Source organism: Trichoplusia ni, chromosome 3 (assembly GCF_003590095.1).
Source record: "Trichoplusia ni isolate ovarian cell line Hi5 chromosome 3, tn1, whole genome shotgun sequence".
Lineage (NCBI taxonomy): Eukaryota > Metazoa > Arthropoda > Insecta > Lepidoptera > Noctuidae > Trichoplusia > Trichoplusia ni.
In genome coordinates this window covers 3,806,120-3,830,921 of record NC_039480.1, presented here as the reverse complement: position 1 = coordinate 3,830,921, position 24,802 = coordinate 3,806,120, and the positions used below count along the sequence as shown (strand labels likewise).

Sequence of the window (24,802 nt, the reverse complement as noted above, 5' to 3'; positions counted from 1 at the left end):
GGAAGATTGAGCTCGGGAGTAAGCGCGGCTGCGGCCTAAACCATATCCTCGCCTTCTATAACGTCTGTTTCCACGTCGGGCACTGCCTCCTCCTAATGTTGTAGCCGAGGCACTTGAAGTAGCTCCTGCGGCAGAAGATCCCCATGGTGCAGAATTTTGTGTGATCGCATTCGTGGTACTACTTGAAGATGCGGTGCCTCCTCCTGTGGTTGTAGCAGCGCCACTTGAAGTAGCTGCGGCTCCAGAATTTACCCCTTGCGCAGAATTTTGTACGATTGTAGTTGTGGTAGTACTAGACGTTGCGGTGCCCCCTCCTGTGGTTGCAGCTGCGCCATTTGAAGTAGCTGCGGCGGCGGAACCTTGTGAGTTGACAAATGACTGACTGTTGGTAGCTGTTTGTGCTACATTGGAAACAGGCTGAACTCCTTGTCCTGCGTTGCGGGTGTATGTGTAATATGTGTTAGTGCCAGACAATGCGGAGTTTCGTCTTCCATATCCCAAATTATTTCCTCTGCGTACAGAATTTGCCGTTGCACTACCAGAAGACACAGCTTGTCCTTGCCCAAATGTCTGTGCGAAGGAATTCGAGTTGGCATTGCTTGCTGATCCTTGGCCACCATTGTAAGCTGTTCCACTGGCGCCTGCTCCAGCAACAGAGGTACCTTGTCCGTAGCTTTGCGTGTAAACATTTGTATTACTTGTAGAGGAGCCCCCACTTCCGTAGCTTGTCGCACCACCATTGGCGACAGATGTGCCACCATTATTCAAAGTGCTGGTGTAGGCATTTGTGCCTGTTGTTGAGTAGCCTCCGTTGCCTTGTCTTACGGCTCCAGCACTGCCAGATGAATAAGCCTGACCTTGGCCGTAGGTCTGAGAATAGGCATTCGCGTTGGCGTTGCTTCCAGATCCTTGGGCGCCGTTGAAAGCGCTTGCGCTGGAACCGGCAGCAGAGGCAGCCCCTCCTCCCTGGCTTAACGATTGGGCGTAAGTGTTTGTGTATGAGGTTGCACCCCCCGTGTGGTGCCCCAAACCCCTGGGTCTTTGTCTATTCCCACCGCATGCTGAAAAGAAAATGTCTTTATTAGATTTTGATATATTGAGCATAACATTTCCTTTCGAGTTTCAAATGTTATTGGTCGTTTGAAGTTTTATGAGTAATGAAAAGTACAAAATGCTTCAGAAAAACTATTTGAAGATATACAATTGGCTTTTTAGCTTTTGAGTTGTAGACAGTTGTATATGGATTTAATTTTCTGGCAGTTAAAATGAATTCTTGAAAGAATTTGTTTATTAACCTACCGTTTTTTGGATATAGGATCCGTTCACAATCGTTGGTTTAAAGGCTTAGATAAGAAAAAGTTCATCAGTACAAAAATAGTTTAAAATAACACTTACGCTGTGGTTCAGCCTGAACGGCTGCCAAGGCCTGTAAAAAAGAATTATCTGTTAAAATGTTCAGGTAATAAAAAAACAAACAAAAACTATCTAAACTGTTCTACAACGCCATCTAGTGTCAAACTAAGCAAAGCTTGTATTGTGAATACAAGACAGCTGATAAACATACTTATTAATTTCTAAATAAGTACATATTTACACATACATTTTATATTAAACCCGAACACAGAAAAAAAATGGTTTTCTTCACACAAAAAAAATTACATGAGTGGGAATCGAACCCACGACTTAGAAGTCACAGTTGAGGCTTAGACCAGCAGATCTTTCAAGTCGAATCAAGTTTAGGAGAACACTTTACAAGTAATTTATATACGTATATTAAACTTAATATCAATACATAATAAACAATTTACATAATTAACAAAACGTCAAAAAAGACATCTTCATCGCTGCCAAATTCGGGAAACGAGCCCCGAAGGCTGGCTGCATTGCCACATTGTATGGCAAAGCTGATTCTTTGAGCCAAATACAGACCTGGGCCCCAATTGTGCTATTTACAACGGCCGATGAATGAATGAAATCTGACTTAAAATGACAATTTTCGAATTCTCTCGATCATTTTTCTACACAATAATTGTAAATTCAGTACGGAACGGTACACATAAGGTCAATAAAATTAACTTCAAATTCTGGTATTGGCAAAATGCTTAAGAAAATACGAATAATTTCAAAATTAATCAAATTGCCATTCATTCATCGGCCATTGTAAAATAGCAGAATCGGGGCCCAGTCTTCTGATCATGGGTAGATTAGTTTTAAATATGACTTACCACTATAAGAAGAACCACAGAAAACTGCATGGCGAATGAGTTTATGTTTAAAACTGAAAAATGCAACGCTTTTATATGGATTCAAAACAATTGATACTATTGCAAGCAACTGTTCAAATATTGTTGCTAATCGCATTTGTTTATAAGTAATTATATTATTATAATAATAAACAATAATAAGCAATAAAACTATGACGTCTCAACACCTTTTTGTTGTAACTTATAGTTCATGAGTCCTATGGCACTTGTTGTTACTAAAAGAATTTAAATGTATTTTAAGGAATATTGCAAGACTTATACATAAAAGTTCTAAACAAAGAAAATTAAGGAGCTAAGCTAAGCTACAATAGCACCAGTTGATCTATCACAGGTTAAGCTACGCTTGATACGGTCGGTTCGTTGATGGGTGACCGCCTATGTCATAACGAGGTCCTCCGTGTTTCGGGAGGCATGTTTAATTGTCCCCGCTGTTATTTACACATCTTTGTCTGTCTGTACGGGTGGTCAGAGGCTTGAAAGTCTGACAACCAGTCTAACTAATGGGTATCGTGTTGCCCAGGTAACTGGGTTGAGGAGGTCAGATAATCAGTCGCTCCTTGTAAAACACTGGTACTAAGCTGCATCTGGTTAGACTGCCGACCCCAAAATAGTTGGGAAAAGGCTACGAAGATAATTATGACACGTACTTATAAGAAAAAAAGACTTATTTGTTGAGGTCACCACGCCAAACTCACTAAGCAGGAAGTGTCGGAGTTTCGTTCTCTAGAACAAGCATCTGTGTAATCTACGAATGCTTGACCTGAGTCTGGGTGTCTTTGTACATGTGACTTGAATGTTTGTGAAACCTACCGCGACACATTAAGGGTTGATAAGGGAGGGGAAAAAAAATATAATACGTCCTATGAATCTTTGGTTGGATGATCAAAATAGTCCAGGATTGAAAATCGAAAATGAATGCTTGTCCTGAGTCCAGTCTGTCTGTCCACGGGAACATAAAATCTGGATAAACCCTATCTTATCTATTAATCCTGGTTATACACCATCAGTGTACCAAGTTTTGTCTAAATCCGTTCAGTGGTTATTGCGTGAAAGACTATTGAACATCCATACATGGAAACTTTCACTTTTATAATGTTATAGTAGGATAGTAACATGGTGGAAGTCCCCCTCCCTCTATTCCATGGACCCGAGGTGGAGTCCCTGAGGCGGTGCCCGGGGTAGGCAAACACCTCACTACTCCGTGCACGAGGCGAGGCCTGGACTGACCGGGCCAGCACTAGTGCGGGGCTGCGGAAGAATCTGGACTCCCGCGGCCCCGCATGCCCACGTGCGAGGAGACACACTGGGGGTTTTAGCCGGTGAGAGTCCGGCACACCCCTCCCGGGCGGGGGAAGTCCAAATCAAGGATAGTAACATGGTGCCATAATGAGAGGTTTTATCGTTAAAAGGGTAGGCCTTTGCCTTGATTTGGGACGCTGAAAAGAAGAAAAAAGCAGTATTCCCAGCTTTATTTCTTTATTTTCGATCAAAGAAGTCGACAAACAATTCAAAATCAAAAGTTTTTTTCAAATAAGTTGGCAGTTTTCCAGGCACTTTGAAAACATTATAATAATGACTAATTTCTGTCTTTCAAAGGAGTCCAAGCGCGATGGGGTTGTGTCGTTTTATATCGGAGCTCGTAGCTTCCAGCTCCAGCATCAAATTAGCTCCATGTCATCATAATATGACATTACCACACAATATACATATATGTATGTGACTGCATTGTGTCGCGGGTTCGATCCTAGCGTAGAACAAGTATATGGTTCTCCTGAAGTGAGTCGAGTCACTTGTCGAAACGGAATGTCACTCTTTCGACAAGTGACGTGACTTTGACTTGTCATTTCAATACGTTGGAGTCTTGGAAACCTTTTACTTCCACATTCAGTCTGACCCAGACACATTAAGATTTACACCGCAGAAGAACCTTCACTATGTAGTGAATCTATTTTATCTACTTTAAATATTATGTTATTAGATAAGTATTGAACGATTTGACGACCTCCGTGGTCGAGTGGCGTACACACCGGTTTCAAGGTGTCGCTAGCTCTGAGGTCCCGAGTTCGATCCCCGGTCGGGTCGATGTAAAAATTCAAATTTTCTACATTGTCTCGGGACAGGGTGTTTGTGGTACCTTCGTTGTATCTGAATTCCATAACACGAGTGCTTTAGCAACTTACTTTGGGTTCAGAACAATGTATGTGATGTTGTCCGCATTTATTATATAAAAAAAAATACTACCGTTAGCGGTTCCGTGAAACAAATCGGAAATGACTGTCCTATGTGTTAATCCAGGTTATAAATTATCTGTGTACCAAAGTTATCCAGTGGTTTTGGCGTGAAATATGAACAACGTTCTTTCTCTTTTATAATATTACTGGAAAAGTGCCAGTAACTGGGTCCCGATTCTACTATTTACAATGGCCAATGAATGAATGGCAGTTGGATTAAATTTGAAACTATTCCTATTCTCTTAAAGAAAATGACAACACAATAATTGGAAATTAATGGTATTGACCGTGAGTGTCCCACCCCATACTGAATTTCCAATTATTCTATTGAAAAAATGCTAGAATAATACAAGTAGTGCCAATTTAATCATATTTCCATTCATTCATCGGCCATTGTAATTGTAAATAGCATAATTGGGAGCTTGTACGAATGTAAGGCATGTTCCCAAACCAAAAAAAATCGTGAAAGGCTCATCATGGACCAATATTAGACCTATTTCCCCTTTTTTATTTTTAATAATTTATTTATGTACACACACAAGAGGTCTTAAAAGTAACATAACATATGTAAATACAAATGATGTACAAGGGTACTGCTTATTTCTTAAGAAATCTCTGCCAGCAGACCCGCGATAGGAGAAGTCGTCAATATTGGCAGTCATGGTGTGTGGTTTATTTCGTTTGTAACATTTAACTGCCCAACGATTGGGTGTAAGCTATTATGTTGATATGTTAGTTAATAAATTAATAAATGAGAATAATTCTTATCATGAACTGAGAAAGTTTTAATGAGGTCGACAGTTGGTCATCATGTGAGTGACCAATGACCACCAACGTGTCGCGGGTTCGATCCCAAGCGTCAAGCGTTTGTGTGATCTACGAATGCTTGTCCTGAGTCTGGGTGTCTTGTGCATGTGACTTGTGTCGCGTTATGAGTCGTGAGTCTGACACACTCGTCCTATGCGGGGCTCGAACCCACCATATCATAAACAGGATAGCTACTCAATCTTAGTTCTGGTATGATAGTAACATTTCAGGGCCGATTCGAGAACAGAAACAAAATCCGAAAGAGATCTTATCGGGTATATTCTAGCAGTTTCTCTTTATAATACTAGCTGTTGCCCGCGTAGAAGGAAGGAGGGTAGGTTATGCATAAATAATTTGTAAGAAAATAATATGTATCTATTTATTTATTCATCCAAAAAACATAAATTTCAAAAAAAAACCTCGCCAAACTGTAAAACAGATTGTTAGCGAAATTAGCACTCTTAAAACTAAATAATTTTAACAAACTTAATATCTAGTGACTCTAGTGAGATCTGTTATATCTTAATCTATTAAAATATCTATAAATTAAGATGCTATCCTATCCTATCTTTCAAAAACTGCACGCGGTTTGCAGATATTTTGAAAACCGGACAGTAATTTCCGAGTCCATCGAGGACAAAAATTGTGACACGTAACTTATATATGTGAAGATAATATAATACCAGCTATACGTCCCACTGTTGGGCAGAGACCTCCCTTATAAGGAAGGTTTGAGCATTGATCACCACGCTAGATCACTGCGGGCGTTTTCACAAACCTACCAATATTTAGAATCCAAGTTTCCTCACCATGTTTTCCTGCCTTATTAGTCAGTGGTGTCTTAGAATATTTAAGAAAATACGTTTAACTATGTCACATTGGTACCTTACTGTCGCTGGGATCGAACCAGCACTTAGTTTATTTAAGCTATGCTTGACGCGGCTGGTCCGTAGATGGGTGACCATCTTTGTCAAATTGTGGGTCCCGGCTGTTATTCCTACATCTTTGACAGTCGTTACAGGTAGTCAGAAGCTTGAAATGTCTGACAACCATTCTAACTAAGGGGTATCGTGTTGCCCAGGTAACTGGGTTGAGGAGGTCAGATAGGCAGTCGCTCCTTGTAAAACATTGGTACTTAGCTTAAACCGGTTGGACTGGTAGCCAACCCCAACATAGTTGGGAAAAGGCTAGGCCAATAATGAAATAGAACTGCAAACACGTAACGATATTTTTTTTGAACGACTCCACTCCCGCACTAAGGTACTTAACCCTTGTGTCGCGGGGGTTTTCACAAACATACAATTCACATGCACAAAGACACCCAGACTCAGGAGAAGCATTCGTGGATCACACAAATGCTTGCCCTACGCGGGGATCGAACCCGCGACACGTCGCACAAAGTGTGTTTGCTGTGATGACCTCAACCACTCGGCTATCCGTGCAGTTACACATTCTTCTATAACTTTTTCTTTAAGGTCACATAATTACCTTCATAATTGTTTATAAAGGCGGGAATCGAACCCATTAAAACTGAAAGTCATTGCGTCATTATCAAGCAAATATAAACAAGAAACAATGGCTAAACATTTTATTAATTCATTTAGTATTTTCAATATATTTATATTTGTAACTAAGTGCAGGTGAATAAATAAAATAATGTTTGTATAATCGACTTTGAACTTTGCTGTTTTTGACCTTAACATTGCCTTGGGGAGGTAGTAAGTAACAACTGCACAAATTGATCGAGCACAGGTTAAGCTACGCTTGACACGGTTGAACCATGGATGGGTGACCGTGTCCCAGTTGTGGGTCCCACATGTTATTCATACATCTTTGACGGTAGTCGGGTAGAAAGTCTGACAACCAGTCTAACTAAGGGGTATCGTTGTCTGTAACACCGACGCCATCAGCTCGGTAAGGGCTAGGATGATGATGATGATATTGCCGTGGACATTTTTAGGGTTGCGTAGCCAAATATTAAAAACCGGCCAAGTGCGAGTCGGACTCGCGCACCGAGGGTTCCGTACAAACCTGCAAGGTTATATATTTTGTAATGTAACCAAAAATTTAAGGTTTTCGGAATTTTTCCTTTATGTGTGCTATAAAACGTTGCTTCATGCCAAATTTCAAGATTCTAAGTCGACTGGAAGTACCCTTTAGGTTTTGATTCCCTTGCGAGTATTTGCGAGTTTCAAAATATGCAGCTTAAATTGCTGTTTCTTTTGATTGCGTTGACATAGAAGTTTGATTTTGTTACAGCTTAAAGGTATTATAGACCTGAGTATTTGGTATGAATTTCAATTTAATACCTCTACGCGTTTATGAGGAAATAGGTAGTAAGTTTAAAATTATTAAAAAAATATATATTATGTGATATAACGAAAAAATTATGGTTTTCGTAATTTTTCCTTTATCTATGCTATAAGACGTTGCTTCGTACCAAATTTCAAGATTCTGAGTTCACGGGAAGCACCCTGTAGGTTTTGATTCCCTTGCAAGTGTCGAAAATTTGCAGCATAAACGGCTGTATCTTTTGATTGCGTTGGCTTAGAAGTTTGATTTTTTCACAGCTTCAAAGGACAGTAGACCTGAGTAATTGATATAAAATTCAGCTTCATACCTCCACGCGTTCCCGAGAAAAAGGGTCTTGACAGACGGACGGACGGACGGACGGACAGACGGACGGACGGACAGACGGACAACAAAGTGATCCTATAAGGGTTCCGTTTTTTCCTTTTGAGGTACGGAACCCTAAAAACGGATCCCAGATAGACATAGACAGCTGACATTTTCACAGAAGATGTATTTCTGATGTCGTTATAGCAACAAATACTACAAGGTTAATAATCGAGGTTATTCAACGTTCAACCGATTTCAAATAAACCCAATCTCAAAAACTACAGAACCGATTTTCATGAAACCTGCAGCAGTTCAAGTTGAACAATACCTAGTAAAACAGAAGTAATTACTTAAATCAGGCTTGTAGTTCCGGAGATATGCAAACACAACCATTTATTTATACTTTACTAGCTGTTCCCCGCGACTTCGTCCCCGTGGGTAGAAGATATAAGTTATGATTTAGGTATACCTGCCCGGTTTTTTTCACAATTTCCATTGTATCTTAGCTCCTATTAGTCACAGCGTGATGTTTTATAGCCTAAAGCCTTCCTCGATGAATAGTCTATTCAACACAAAAATATTTTTTCAATTTGGACCATTAGTTCCTGAGATTAGCGCGTTCAAACAAACAAACAAACTCTTCAGCTTTATATATTAGTATAGATTGCACATAAATTAACACTTGGACAACATATTCTTGGAAAATTCATGTACAAAGGAGAGCTTCACCTGAAGTTGGGTTCTCCTACAGCAAACCGCAAGAATAATTGAGAGGTTTGTTATTAAGCCACAAAAACATACATACATATACTTTTGAAGTTAAGCACGTTTGTTCAGACGCTGATATAAACTAAAATATAATAAAACTGGGCAGTTCTGGAAATATTACATACAAACAGGTCGAATTCAATCAATCTATTCAATTCAATAGCTGGACATAGACCTCCTGTAAGTTGCGTCACAACACCCAATCATCCGCATTCAACACCCAATCCGAGCTAGACACCTTATCGAATTAATAACCGCACTTTTGGAGTGAAACTTGTCTTCTTTATTAGCGACTAGCGACCTTCCCCGGCTTCGCTCGGGCGGACATTAAATTTTTAGCTTATTTTCCGGGATAAAATACACGGTGATTTTTTAGTCGTCTTACAAAAGCAGCCCAGTTCATGTATGAGACGTAAAATACCCCTAGGCGCGATTTTTTTTTTATCATCAACTAAGATAATAAGTGCGAAGAAAAATTAAACAAGAGAAATCTGATACTCTTGAAAATGATAAAAACACCGCCGCCCGCGCCCGTCACCATTGTTACAAGGCTCGGACCGCGCTCGCAACAGAGCTGTGTATCTAAAAAACTACGAATTGCATCATAATATTGAATAAAAATTGCATTTTAAATGTATTCAAATCTCATAATTAACTATTTTTTTTATCATGAACTTGTTCTAGTCATTGGATACATGAACTGGGCTGCTTTTGTAAGACGACTAAAAATCACCGTGTATAGCCTATACGGATTCGGAAGAATCCCTCTAAGTAATGGTAAAAGAAATTTCGAAAACGGTCCAGTAGTTTTTGCGCCTATTCAAAACAAACATACAAAAATACAAAGGTTTCCTCTTTATAATATTTGTATAGATGAAAAAGAAAATTTCATGACGTCACGCGTCACTTTTTTTAATTTTATAATTTAATAATCTAATAAAAAGTGTGAATATGAGCAGAGCCTGTGCCTCGAGCGGGGTCGAAGCGCCACCTTTATTTTTTTGAAAGGAGTTCGATAATGGTTTTTTTCAGTAAATACTTCTGTTTTTCGGTTTTTTTCAGCGACCCAAATTGTGTCTTGGCTTCTGATACGAGAGAGCACCACTTTACCCGATCCTTGGCCACTTCTCGCCCGTCATCGGCGTGAAGCGCCCGAAGGTATCAACTGTATCACTCCAGCAATACCTGAGTCGGCCAACACGGCGCCTACCTGTTGGTCGTTCCAGATACGCTCTCTTAACACCGCGATCTTCTCCCATCCTTTCGACGTTTTTCAGGAATTATCTCTTTTTCTAATAATTAGGTGTGATTGTGGTATTTATTTTTCTTAAATATTGAAAATCAACGAATCAATCAATCTCAGTAGCAATAAGATAAAATGAAATAAAATTATTTGTATCATGTCTATGAATACAAGACTATATTAAACTTTATAATATTGGACAACAATCACACAACGCCATATAGTCTCAAATTAAGCAGAGCTTATGTTATGAGTACTAGACAACTGATAAACATACTTACTTATATAGTTCTAAATACATATACATTATAGATAAATTACGCCCAATCACAGAACAAATGATCGTGCTCATCACACAAACATTTGTCCTGGGTGGGAATCGAACCCACGACCTCCGGTATAGCAGTCAGGGTCACTAACCACTAGACCAGCAGGCAGCTTTATCTAATTTACCTTTATTTAACCAATCTCTATAGAGTTGCATACAGCAAATATTTTTCGAAAAACAAGGTCATAAAGAAATTTCACTTACGAATACGTGTGTACACTAGTACACACACATTTTTTCAAGTCGGTTAATAAAACAAAATTGATAAACACACATACATTTATTCCCCACAATATATTGAAACAGATTACATAACCGGCAGTGATAGTTACATTAAATAAGTTCAGTAAAACTAAATGCCTTAATACCAAGTCTTAAAGTAGTATTATTGCAATCGTGGGAGAGTGACAGCGCTATACACAGCGTATCGGCATCTCCCTCCCACACAAATATTTAAGAAATGGCGGTTGGACTTAAATAAAACTTACACAAAAATATACGAATTACTTAAAAGGATAATGTAAGAACATTCAAAAATGGACTTTGGAAGTTAGAGGATAAAGTTCATAAATCATTGACGGAATTGTTGGAGTTCTTTGTGTTACTTTATTTTAACATTTTGATACTGGTTTTAAATTTGTCAGTTAGTTTTGGCAAAAAATTAAGAAGTCCATCAGACAGATTTCCAGTAAATATTGGATACGTGTTTTTTGTTTCATCTCGTAAACAAAAAATGAAGCGTATATAGAGATTCAAAATCTCGTGTGACGTCACTTACCAGTACGCTGTTTACTAGCAAGTGATGTCACTAGCCCCCGCAACCAATCAATTTTCCTCACTTTTTAATGATGTGATAAGCGTATTCAATATTGCTTGGAAATCTGTCTGACCGACTAAACAGATTTATATTATATGATTCAGTCAAATACCCTATTTTATCTGTGATGCAAAAACAATATTAATACTGCTGACATAAAGATGAAAATCGACTGGAAAGGGCACACCAATATCTTTTCACACAAAGTAATTATTGCTGAAAACGTTGAAAGAAAACATCGTGATGAAGACACACCTGAGAATTGTTCAAGGGTGTGTTGCGAGACGTCAGAGGTCTACGGGAGGTTTCAACTCTGACACCAGGTTGTACATCAACCATACGATAAGAACTAAAAGCACTCTTACAGACCAATGTAATTAATACCAACCATTTAAATGACAAAATATAATTAATACTTATAATAAGCTATCGATTATAATTAAAAATACTCTTAAAAATTAATTCTACGATAATAGCACACACATTAAGCTTAACACTCGTTTAGGTTAGGAATTATGAGAGGCCTATGCCCAGCAGTGGGACGCTTAATACCAGCCTGTAACTACCCCACTGCTGGACATAAGTTTCTCAGATACAATATCACCATATTTCAAATCTTATGTATATAAAGTAGATACATATGCAAATATATTTTTATGTATTTTTTTCGAGTTTTTTTTTGCCTATTGTTTTGTGTAAATAATTATAATACGTCATAAGAATCGATTCGTCTGTTGTTTAGCACCATAAGTAAAAATAATTGTTGTTTTGTAAAATTGTGCTTTGAGGGTATTTCATTAGTTCTAAGGGCCAAAAGACGATCTAAACTAGGTTGTCTCAAACACAGAAAGATATCACCACGGCTTTATTAGCTTCACCTATGTATATGTTTGTTTGTAACCGACTAATTTGGACTTGATTTTTACCCACTTCGAATGGTTAGATTTTATTGAAACTTATTAGGAATCCGTATCTAAAGGGTAAACAGGAAACCATATTACTTCGTTCCCGGTGCGTCTGTATATCACCAGGCTGTGTCTTAAAAAACCATCATAATAAGATACCAATTTGAAATTTGCACATAATGGTTTTTTTTTATATTCCACAACTTTCACACAACGCCATCTAGTCTCAAACTAAGCAGAGCTTGTGTTATGAGTACTAGACAACTGATAAACATACTTATATATTTCTAAGCATACATAATATAGATAAATCACACCCAGACACAGAACAGATGATCGTGCTCATAACATAATATTATATAGTCTTTAGTATCCAACTAGAACTTTACCACTTTATTGCTGTGTTTTAAATCATTATAGGATATTTGTCGAAAATAAACACTTTAGTCCGTCAGACAGATTTCCAAAAATATTGAATACACATTTTTATTTTATCTCCTAAACAATAAATGAAGGGGATACGGTGACTTAAAATCTCGTGTGACGTCACTTACCAGTACGCTTTTTACTAGCAAGTGACGTTTTTTAGCCCCCACTAAGAACTTCTAATCTGCCTTCCTTTTGAATATTGTAATATGAATGTAATGTTTGTATTGTCCTAATTTATTTTTTCCTTATGGTGTACAACAAAGAGTATTCTATCTCTGAAAAATACGCATTCAATATTTCTTTAAATTTGTATGACTGACTAAATACATTAATATTATCAACCGCATAAGTGATTCGATCACAGGTTAAGCTATGCTTGACGCGGTTGGTCCTTGGATAGGTGACCATCTTTGTCATAACGAGTTCCTCCGTGTTTCGGAAGGCACGTTAAATAGCGGGTCCCGGCTGTTATTCCTACATCTTTGACAGTCGTTACAGATAGTCAGAAGCTGAAAAAGTCTGACAGCCAGTCTAACCAAGGGGTATCGTGTTGCCCAGGTAACTGGGTTGAGGAGGTCAGATAGGCAGTCGCTCCTTGTAAAACACTGGTACTTAGCTGAAACCGGTTGGACTGGTAGCCGACCCCAACATAGTTGGGAAAAGGCTAGGCCGGTGATGATGCCATTGTTTTTAAGTAACATCAAACTGTATCAAACGTTTTAGACAAACTAGTTTGATCATCTTCATGGTCCTTTACGGTATAACATTTAAAAACAAGCATTACTTAAAATTAAGATTATTATAATTATAAATTGAGTAAATATAAACCTCCTAATAGATACCGCATTTGAAATTAGTTGTAAATACAACATTAAGAAACTCTTGGCTTGGCTACAGCAAGCTACGCTTTATACAGTCGGTCCGTGGATGGGTGACCATTTTTGTCACAAAGAGTTCCTCCGTGTTTCAGAAGGTGGCTGTTATGTTACATAATATAGATAAATTACACCCAGACAAAGAACAAATGATCGAGGTCATCACACAAATCCTGGGTGGGAATCGAACATACGACCTCCGCTATAGCAGTCAGGGTCACTAACCACTAGACCCACAGTACACTCGATATTACATCAGTTTGAATGAGTAAATCTATACTAATATATAAAGCTGAAGAGTTTGTTTGTTTGATTGTTTGTTTGTTTGTTTGAACGCGCTAATCTCAGAAACTACTGGTTTGATGTGAAAAATTCTTTTTGTGTTGAATAGACCATTTATCACGGAAGGCTATAGGCTATATAACATCACGCGACGACTAATAAGAGCGAAGATACAATGGAAAATGTAGAAAAAACGGGGAAAATTCTAACCACGTGGACGAAGTCGCGGGCAACAGCTAGTGTTTGATAAGTTAACTTCAATGCGATATCTATTTCGAATTATTTGAGTCAATATTGTGCTTATAATAATAAAAAGCCTTTTGTTTAACCTATTAATTCTATATCTTATAGTTAAGCTAGTTAAAATTAATCATGAGTTGTCATGGTTATGAAAAATTATGAAAATGTCGACGTAAATTATATTTATTAAGTATATAAAGGTATTTGACTTATGGGCGATTTTTCAATCGCCAGATAACTTATATCTGACGAATGTTTGACGTTTTGACAGCTTTTGTATAGAAAATATGTCAAACGGCCATATTCACTCCTCAGATAGAAGTTAACTGGCGATTGAAAAACCGGCCGTTAAAAAAATTTAATGAGTCCGTTACACAGGTAGTCCAAAAATAGTGATAAGTATTTTGAAGCACATTGATGGTGAAATTCCACTGGGTTAGTGACGTCACTTGCCAGTAAAAAGTATACTGGTTAGTGACGTCACACGAGATTTTTAACTCACTGTATACTGAGAAAAATAACAATTTATATATAAAATACGTTTAAAAGTGACGGAGTGAGTATCTGACGGACTCATAAACTTTTGAAATTCAAAAACCCAACATAAAATATATTATAATTTATTTTCTGAAAATAAATTTTCTCCAGTTTGCTCACTGGTGGGATTTTAAATATAACCATAGCAATGCATGAATAGATTTAACTAGCAATAAAACAGATATACACACAGATATATATCTAAATAGATGTATAGATGTACTTTTAAGCAAAATTAAGAAAAAAAAACTGGCCAAGAACTATTCGGAATTGCGTATTCTCGGTTCCGAACACAAACGTTACAACTATAACTTAGAAAGCAAGAGAAGACAGACAGACAGACATCAGAATGTCTGACTGTCTGTCTGTCACCAGCCTCATAAAACGTGATAGTTATATCAGACCAGATTATGTATATTTATTTACTGCAGCGCTTGCGACCGTGTGTTTAGATCCAAACTCGGTCTAGCCAGTCACATCAGGGCTCACGCTAGGAGGTGAATTGCCAATGGTCGCCGTTATCGAAAACGATAAGGAGGACTATATATATATATTTATTTAACAACTAGTATTAAAATTTAATTCGATGTTAATAAATAAATGCGGACAACATCACATACATTGTTCTGAACCCAAAGTAAGTTGCTAAAGCACTTGTGTTATGGAATTCAGATACAAAGAAGGTACCACAAACACCCAGACCCGAGACAATGTAGAAATTTGAATTTTTACATTGACCCGACCGGGGATCGCTCCCGGAACCTCAGAGCTAGCGACAACTTGAAACCGGTACGTACGCCACTCGACCACGGAGGTCGTCAAAACCAACATCTATTTAGCGACATATAAAAGTGTATATATATTGATATATTATATTATACAGCTGTGTTTCGCTTAATGTTCGGGCAGAGCTCACTGATCACCATTTACAGACCGGAGGGAGCTCCCCAAGCATGCTAAGGTTGTGTCACAGCCGGTATAACAAACTCTTATAGTCTAATAGAACATAAGAGGAAATGGAAGTGGCATGTTTTAGGTGTGTTTTATGAAACAACGGCATATTGAGTAACTGCTCCCAACCACATAAGGTCGTGTTAAAACAGGCTCCCGTTTAATTATTTGATAGATATTTTCCCACGTTTTTATACATTTACTTTCTTGTTTGTTTGTTTGTCTTTCCGGTTGGATTTTTGTTACTTATTTTTAATGCACTTTCTAATAAGTTAGCAGGCAGAAATTTTCAGGACAACTTCAAACCCGATGACAAGGCAATTTACAACTATAAAAATTCGGGATCGATTTTGATAAAATTTGAATTGAGTGGACATTTAAAAACGTGAGCACTTAGATTTTTTAAATCTAATACAAAGAATGTCCAATTTTTTCAATTTATCTGCCAGATTAGCAGTTAATCAGTGATTGTGAAACAAGCGCTTAGTAGGTTAACATAATATTTGACGGACTAAACAGATATTTTCGTCAAAAACTATTATTGATTTTGATCATCTTGAATTTTTATAGTAACTATCATGAGAATGATTCATTATTAAATGATGTAACGGTTTACTCACGCGTATTCATGTCGATTTTTTTTTTATTGAAATGCTTATTACAAAGTAATTATTGCTAAAAACGTGGAAGGAAAACATCTTGAGGAAGACGCACCTGAGAATTGTTCAAGGGTGTGTTGCGTCACGTCAGGGGTCTACGGGCGGTTTCAACTCTGACACCAGGTTGTACATCAACTGTACGATAAGAAAGTTGATCATTTGCGCCTAAAAATGCCTCTTCCGTTTATAATCTTATGTTCTATGTCTAAATTACAATCATATTAAATACGATTCTTAGGTAAGTGACATTTTTGAATATCTCTTTGTGTCTCTTTCAGTTGACAGTGACAGTTGAGAGTGACTTTAATTTATGCACCATTGGTTTAGAAACTAAAATAAAGGTAAACAATCTTGGTGTATCTTTTTATACAAACACATATTAAATAAATAAACGACTGATATATTTCAGTGGTGTATTTATTATTGTTTAACTTCTTATTAAATCGCCATTTTGGTACCTAAAGTAAAAATCTCATTAGTCCCTCAGTTAGATAATTGAAAAGTATGAGACACGTATTTTTTCCTTTTTCAGGAAACCTAGAATTGACAAAGATTAACTGCTTTAAAGTTCAGGAGAGGGGGCTTGTGACGTAAAGATAGAGCAAAATTTATACTCAATCGTGACGTCACGCGTAAGTTTCATTCGCTGTAATTTGGTCAATTTATGTTTGCGGGACAAATTAAAAAATACGTATCCATTATTATACAAAAAAATACAAGACGGACACTGCAAAAAAAAATTGTCATCGTCCCTATTACTAAGGCTCAACTGTCAGTCCGTTTGTCATCGGACTGTTTCTCATGAACCGTTTTAGGTAGCTAGTTGATATTCTACACGTGATTACGTTACAGCTAAATCACCAATTACTACGCAAAGATCGAGGTTAAGCAACGGATGTAAAGGTCATAAACTTGTTGAGTTTAAGACATAAAGACAGACCAATATTGTTTACCTTTATTTAAGTAGCTCTAGTTAAAAAAAATCATTTTTAATATGATTGTTAAAAATCTTAGTTAATTATTTAAACATCTTAATAAATAACTGTTATTAGGGTTACAATGAGTTTAAATTTCAATCTTCTTTTCAATTAATTTCATTTACTTATAAATTAAGAGGATATTGTTCAATACTTAACTATATAACTTATTAATTAACCAAAATTATTTAAACTCGGTTTAACTTTTCAATCTTAAATCTAACCCTTGTCTTAAACTTGGAACACAATTAAGTTTATTTATTGTTTAGTTTTAGGTTAAATATTTAACTAAGGGCCAGTTTTTCAATCGCAAGATATATTTATTCTCTTGAATATGCTTGACTTTTTGAAAACTTTTTTATCCCTACTAATATTATAAATGCGAAAGTAACTCTGTCTGTCTGTTTGTTACGCTTTCACGTCTTAACCACTGAACTGATTGATGAAATTTAGTACAGAGATAGAGTTGACCTTGATAAAGAACATAGGATAGTTTTTATCACGGACTTTTGAAGAGTTCTCTTGGAAACGCGGTATAACCGACATCGACGCAGTCGAAAAGCTAGTAGAAAATATGTCAAACGGCCATATATATTCCTCAGATAGAAGTTAAGTGATGATTGAAAAATCGGCCCTTAATATACATTTAGAGTAAGTAATTCCACAGCTTTCACACAACGCCATCTAGTCTCAAACTAAGCAAAGCTTGTATTATGAGTACTAGACAACTGATAAACATACTTATATATTTCCAAAGGATTAACTAAGACGTGTTAACATTGGCTTAGTTTAAATTGGAAGTCATTGACTTAACTGTCTAAGAACAAGATCTTACTATCATTGAGGTCTTTTTATAATAACTATCGTGAGACTGATTCATTATTAAATGATGTAACGGTTTACTCACGCGTATTTATCTGGACCGCCCGACTAATTCCGGACCCAACCGGGGTCCTTAATGATGAGCTGACGCGGCGGGATCGCGGGACGTTCGTTACCCCGATAAATACGCGTGAGTAAACCTTTACATCATTTAATAATCATTGAGGTCTGTTAAACCAGAGTTAAGTCAACTGTAAGTTTTTTAAACTCGTCTAAAGTAACCCTTATTTTTGTTAAACCTAAGTTAGATATCTTTCACGAGTCAAAACAAATTTTAGTTAACTTTTTAAAGCGAAAACCACAGTTAACTTAACTTTTCATTTAAACCACTGCTACCTAAATCTTTTCAGCATTCTTACTTATCTTTAGCAAGCTCATTAACAACGGTTTAATCGCACAAGTTGATCGAAGTTAAGCTGAATTTTTTACACCCACAATATAACGTTACATTACATTGTGGGTCTCGGCTGTTATTCATACATCTCTGACTATTGCACGGGTTTGAGAAGCTGGCAAGTCTGACAACCAGTCGAACGAAGGGGTATCGTGTTGCCCAGGTAACTGGGTTGAGGAGGTGAGATAGGCAGTCGCTCCTTGTAAAACACTGGCCCCAACATAGTTGGGAAAAGGCCAGGACGATGATGATAGCATTTATAAGATTATTATAGCCATTACTATGTCTTAATTATATGCCTGTCCATGTTACACGTCTGTAGCTAGCCAGTAAAATTGTCTACGATAATGACGGTGGCATTTCTTGTCATTTTTAGGATCCCATAGCCATTATTCTGTCTCAGCTATCCGTTTGTCCATGTGATGACACTGTAGCTACCCAGTAGAGTGGTCTAGGACCATGTCCCGGGCCTACCTGCGCAGCCCCCGCAGATGCCTGAGCGCGCAGCGGGCGGCGGTCCCCTTGGCGATGCGGTAGTTGCGGCCGACGCCCTTGAACGTGCCGCGCCCGAACACTTCCACGCACACGCGCACGCGGCGACCGTCCGCCAGACGCTCCGGTTTACTGCGGGATGAAAGGGCAAGCTGTCAAGCTGGTAAACTGAGTGAGAGCGGGATAGTGTGAAAGAGAAGGGTAAATGAGAGTAATGGCGGTAGACGATAAGAAAGAAGACGCATGAACGATTGCAAAAACTATTTTATAATCAATTTACGAAAATAAAAGGAGCTAAAACACTATTAAGACGTTTGATTTCCCATATATATATATATATGTCAGAGATGATCATGAAAAATCTTAATTAAAACCTCATTTGCGAAAAATTGTCCGCAACCTCATTCATGAAAGTTATATAATTACATATGTCGGCTATCCTGAATATAAATTAGCTGATCCAGCAAACGTTGTTTTGCCATAGTGCAGGTGTTGAATGTATTTCGATGTTGTCCATGTTTGTCACGCTTTCACGCGAAAACTACTCAACCGATCATTATGAAACTTTGTACACATATTCTTGGAGGTATTAGAATACTTCTATAAAACGTTTTTGTTAAATATTTTTTTTTTTCTTTCTGATGTTAGAGGCAACTGCAGTGGCGTAGCTATGTAGGGTCACCGTCGCTCGGGGCGGGATTCACACCTTGGCGCCAAAATTAGGTATCTAAAAAAAGCTCCTTCAATTTGTGACGAAGTAAAGTGACATCTCTTTGTATATGTTTCGTTCAAGCACGGAACATCGAAAGTGTACATGATATTTTGCCGCCTTTTCTCAATTTTGGGGCGGACCCCCCCCCCCTAGCTACGCCACTGGGTAAATGATAATGATGATATTTACCCGAATGTCGCCGTATCCGGTTCAGCTTCTAGAAGCTCCCGTACCGGGGACTTGGGGGCGGCCGCGCTGAAGGCTTCTAGCTCAGCCCCCATTAGAGACACGTACGATCTCCAGACTGCCCCCAGAGACATTCCTATAAAAGAAATAATTTTATAGTAGCTAAATAAAATAAATAAATAAATGCGGACAACATCACATACATTGTACTGAACCCAAAGTAAGTTGCTAAAGAACTTGTGTTATGGAATTCAGATACAACGAAGGTACCACAAACACCCAGACCCGAGACAATGTAGAAATGACAATTTTTACATTGACCCGACCGGGTATCGAACCCGTGACCTCAGAGCTAGCGACACCTTGAAACCGATGCGTACGCCACTCGACCAAGGAGGTCGTCGTGACCTCCGTGAGACCGATTCATTATTAAATGATGTAACGGTTTACTCACGCGTATTTATCGGGATCGCCCGAATAGTTTCGGACCTGACCGGAGTCTTTAATCCTAAATACGCGTGAGTAAACCGCTGCATCATTTAATAAGGAAATATCTTTTATTATATTATTTAAATCTAATGGTATAAATCTATTCAGTCCATCGGACAGATTTAAAATATAATATATGTCGTATATATCATTTTATCACATAATGCGTAGCAAACGTAGTGGTAAGTGACGTCACATGAGATTTTAGATCACTGTATCACCTTAATTTTTCGCTTATGGGATAATATAAAAACAGAATTTCCCACGTTTTTATACGCTGACTTTCTTATTTGTATGTTTCTTTGTTTGCCGTTTCGGTTGGATTTCTCCCTCAGTTAGATAATTAAAAAGTATGAGACACGTATTTTTTCTTTTTTCAGAAAAACTAGAATTGACAAAGATTAACTGCTTTAAAGTTTAGGAGAGGGGGCTTGTGACGTCACGCGTAAGTTTCATTCACAGTAATTTGGACACTGCAAAAAAAATTGTCATCATCCCTATTTTATTTCTGTCTAATACCCTATTGGGGTGGACTAACCTGAATCTAGGAAGATGGCTCCTGCGACCGACTCGAACAGGTCTCCCAGAGCTTTGGGTACTTCAACATCCTCAGCCTGTTCCATCTCGTCTTCTTGTATCAAATAGTGCTGTGGAATAATCTAATATATAAAATTCCCGTGTCACGATGTTAGTTACCGTACTCCTCCGAAACCGTTCGGGCGATTTTTATGAAATTTTGTATACATATTGGGTAGGTCTGAGAATAGAACAACATCTATTTTTCATACCCCTAAGTGACAAGGGTTGCCCACACGAAAAAAATATATTTTATTTTTTAGACGATATTGTTTGTTTTCATCTTTTTTATAATGTGGCACTAAAAATACATACAACTAGAAAAAAAAAATCGGCAAAACGACGTTTGCTGGGTCAGCTAGTATTATTATAAAAATAAACAATGTTCTTACAAATTGGATTATCCTACATTACATTATAGATGTCAAAGTTTGTGCCTCTTTCACGTAAAAACCACTGAACGGATTTAGACGAAACTTGGTACACAAATCCCTACTAATATTATAAATGTCAATATAAGTGTGTTCGCTACGATTTTACGCAAAAACTACTCGACCAATCATCATGATACTTTATACACATGTTCTTGGAGAAATTAGAAGTAACATAGGATTTTATTTAAATAAAAATAAGGATTATTCTTTACAGCGACTGCCAATAGTTTATAAATAAATAAATAAATCCGGACAACATCACATACATTGTTCTGAACCCAAAGTAAGTTGCTAAAGCACTTGTGTTATGGAATTCAGAGACAACGAAGGTACCACAAACACCCAGATCCGAGAAAATGTAGAAATGTGAATTTTTACATTGACCCGACCGGGGATCGAACCCGGGACCTCAGAGCTAGCGACACCTTGAAACCTGTGCGTACGCCACTCGACCACGGAGGTCGTCCTTATAAAATGGATGAACTCATAGGATAGTTTCGATCAGATTTCATGTTCCCGTGGGATCATCTTTGATTTGCAGCGGGCGGACGCGCGGGCATCAGCTAGTGTTATTATAGAAACAGGGTAATTTTTTCAGTGATCTCAGTAGCTTAGTTGTTAAAGCGACAAGCGCGAAAAGCCAGGAGTCACAGGTTCGATACCTGATTAAATTTTTAAAAAAATATTTTCTATTTTTATTTTTCGATTTCATATATTATTTTATAGTGTTTAGTTAACATACCTCTTCACTAATAGAGTGTCCATTCTCTTCTTGTATTTTAACGTATTTCGTGAGAACCTCGTTTAAACCCGGCGACATATGCCGGAAGTACCTGTTCATTAACAAATATAGATAATTAATATTTATTAACAATAAAAACATAAAACCGACTTCAAATAATGAAATTATGTGCATCCACCGCGTCTGCTCATGATTAAGGACTCCGGTTGGGTCCGAAACTAGTCGGGCTACCCCGATAAATACGCGTGAGTAAACCGTTACATCATTTCATATTGAATCAGTCTCACGATAGTTACTATACAATTATATTACACTTACTTATGAAACCCATGTCTCGCAGCCAATGTCGCGAAGATAGTATTATTAACTAATGCTGAACGGAGGTCTGTGAGGGCGCCCGGCGAGTGACGCCGGGGGTCTTCGTATAGATGTCGCGTAATCAGATAATCTGAAGGACAAAATAAATATACTGTTGAAAGTTGTTGAAATGGATGTTTGCTTTATTGGAATCTATACTAATATATAAAGCTGAAGAGTTTGTTTGTCTGTATGTGTAAATTCTTTTTGTTTTGATTAGACCGTTTATTAAGGAAGGCTATAGGCTATATAAAATCACGCTGCGACTGAGAGGAGCGAAGATATAATGGAAAATGTGGGGAAAAAAAAACAGGGCAAATTATTCATTATTGGGTCGAGTCTGGATGAGGCTAGCACAGGACCGTAGAAATTGGCACGAGAAAGGGGAGGCCTATGCCCAGCAGTGGGAGGATAAAGGCTGTAGATGATGATGATGATGATGATGATGAGTCAGATTAGTCAGTCGCTCCTTGTAAAACACTGGTATTTAGCTGAATCCTGTTAGACTGGAAGCCGACCCCAACATAATTTGAAAAAGGCTGGGATGATGATAATTACACTAATTAACTCACCTAATATGGCGTCTCCTAGGAACTCCAATCTTTGATAGCAATCGGTCAAACGATTGCTATGATGCGAGGCGTGAGTCAATGCTTGTAGCAAGAGCGAACGATCTTTAAAACGATATTGTAAAGTGCGTTCTAGTGCATCGTAACCTGAAATAAAATTGAAAGGACATTAATTGCAATAGAAAATAAGACAAAAACTGTTTAGTCAGTCATACAGATTTAAAGATTGTTTTACGACTCCCACGCTAAGGAATTTAATTCTTGTATTGCGCAGGGTTTTACAAACATGCAAGTCACATGCACAAAGACACCCAGACTCAGGACAAGTATGCGTGGATCATAAAATTGCTAGTCTTACGAGGGGAATTGAATTTTGAATAAGTATTTTTCATTTTATCACATAATTAAAAATTAAGGAAGATAAAAACACGCAAAGTGGTGGTGGGAGCTAGAAACATCAATTGCTAGTAAAAAGCGTACTACAGTATGGAAAACGAGACGAAATAAAAAACGTAAAAACGTAAACAAGCGGACCGTATTATAATTGTCCTTATCACTCGTCTATAGCGTCAGTTGGTCGATGACAGCTGTCGTTACGTGTTTCGTGGTACAAGAAAGCAGTCAGTACGGCAGTTGTAAACATTTGGTCCGCCATGTCGTGAACAAGTTCATTCCTTCTTGACAAAATTCGAACTTTATAATAGTTAATTCAAATAAAAATGTTATGAGTCCCTGAAAATTTGTTTACATTCTTTATCTCGTCTCGTTGGCCTTGCTATAATGTGATGTCGCGCAAGATTTAACAAGAGTCCTTTATATTAATATGTAATTGAAAAGTGCCTGAAATAATTTGTTTTATGTATTTCACTATCGGATAGTTTGTATTATTATTTATTTCCCTTTTTTCTCAAACATTCAAGTTACATGCACGAAGACACCCAGACTCAGGACAAGCATTCGTGGATCACACACATACTTATCCTACGCGGGGATCGAACCTGCGAGACCACAACCACTGGGCTATCCGTGCTGTCAGATCAATAATTATTATTTACCTGATAGCATTTGTTCTAGCTCCCCTTCCGGGTCTTGTATGTACCTCAAGAGAGGCGACGGAGGGGCCTTCAGTTCACCAAATATAGGCTGAAATCAAAACAAGTTGTATTATAATATAATAGGTTATTTAACTAAGAGCTAATTTTTCAGTCATCAGTTAACTTCTATCTGAGGAATAAATATGGCCGTTTGACATATTTCCTATACAAAAGCTGTCAAAACGTCAAACATATTCGTCGAATAAAAGTTATCTGGCGATTGAAAAATCGGCCGTAAGTCAAATAACCTAGCGTAAAGCCTCACGATCTAGCCTGTAGGGGTAATTTCGAGTATTATAGATACATACTGTGGCGGTTTATTTTTATAAAAAAATGTTTAAGATAAATATGTAAATAACATACACATGGTGTGTATCTAACGGTTTTCTTAGCGCACGGCAGAATAGAGATGACATATTTTTTTGTGTCCCTCTTGTAATTTAATGGATACGTATTTTTTTAATTTGTCCCGCAAACATAAATTGACCAAATTACAGTGAATGAAACTTACGCGTGACGTCACGATTGAGTATAAATTTTCCGAAATCGTTACGTCACAAAACTTACTTCATTGTAACGTTTTCTCAGTTTTTATAGAAAATCATTAACATTTTGCTATTTGATACTTGTTTTGCTAATTTACGCTGTTTTTGCAGACATTCATTATAATGTAATTCATTAAAATGCTACTGTAATACTTTATTTTGAAAAGAGTAACTTATGGAGTTTCTAGAGTCAGTAATGTAACGTTTTAAAAGTGCCTGAGAAACTGCCTATTTGAAATAAAAACTTTTTGATTTTGATTTTGACAAGCCCCTTCTCCTAAACTTTGAAGTACTTCATCTTAATGGTTCTGGTGTACATACCGTTTTAAAATAAATATACGAGAAAAAATACTTTATAATTTTTTATTGTTTCAGAAAAACTAAAAGTGTCTAATGTT

General features: G+C 37.4%; 1 protein-coding gene across 1 annotated transcript in view; it reads right to left on the bottom strand.

Moving 5' to 3' along the window:
* Nucleotides 1-17,498: 17,498 nt before the first annotated feature.
* LOC113508936 (endoribonuclease Dcr-1-like) overlaps nt 17,499-24,802 on the bottom strand; it is a 55,066-nt gene continuing 47,762 nt past the window's right edge. Inside the window, exons 37-43 of the mRNA XM_026892130.1 lie at nt 23,821-23,908; nt 22,769-22,912; nt 22,158-22,287; nt 21,840-21,930; nt 20,626-20,734; nt 19,602-19,734; nt 17,499-18,832 (exon numbers count right to left, since the gene is read on the bottom strand). Of these exons, the coding sequence (XP_026747931.1) occupies nt 18,679-18,832; nt 19,602-19,734; nt 20,626-20,734; nt 21,840-21,930; nt 22,158-22,287; nt 22,769-22,912; nt 23,821-23,908 (849 nt within the window). The 3' untranslated portion in view covers nt 17,499-18,678. The remainder of the gene's footprint in view (nt 18,833-19,601; nt 19,735-20,625; nt 20,735-21,839; nt 21,931-22,157; nt 22,288-22,768; nt 22,913-23,820; nt 23,909-24,802) is intronic.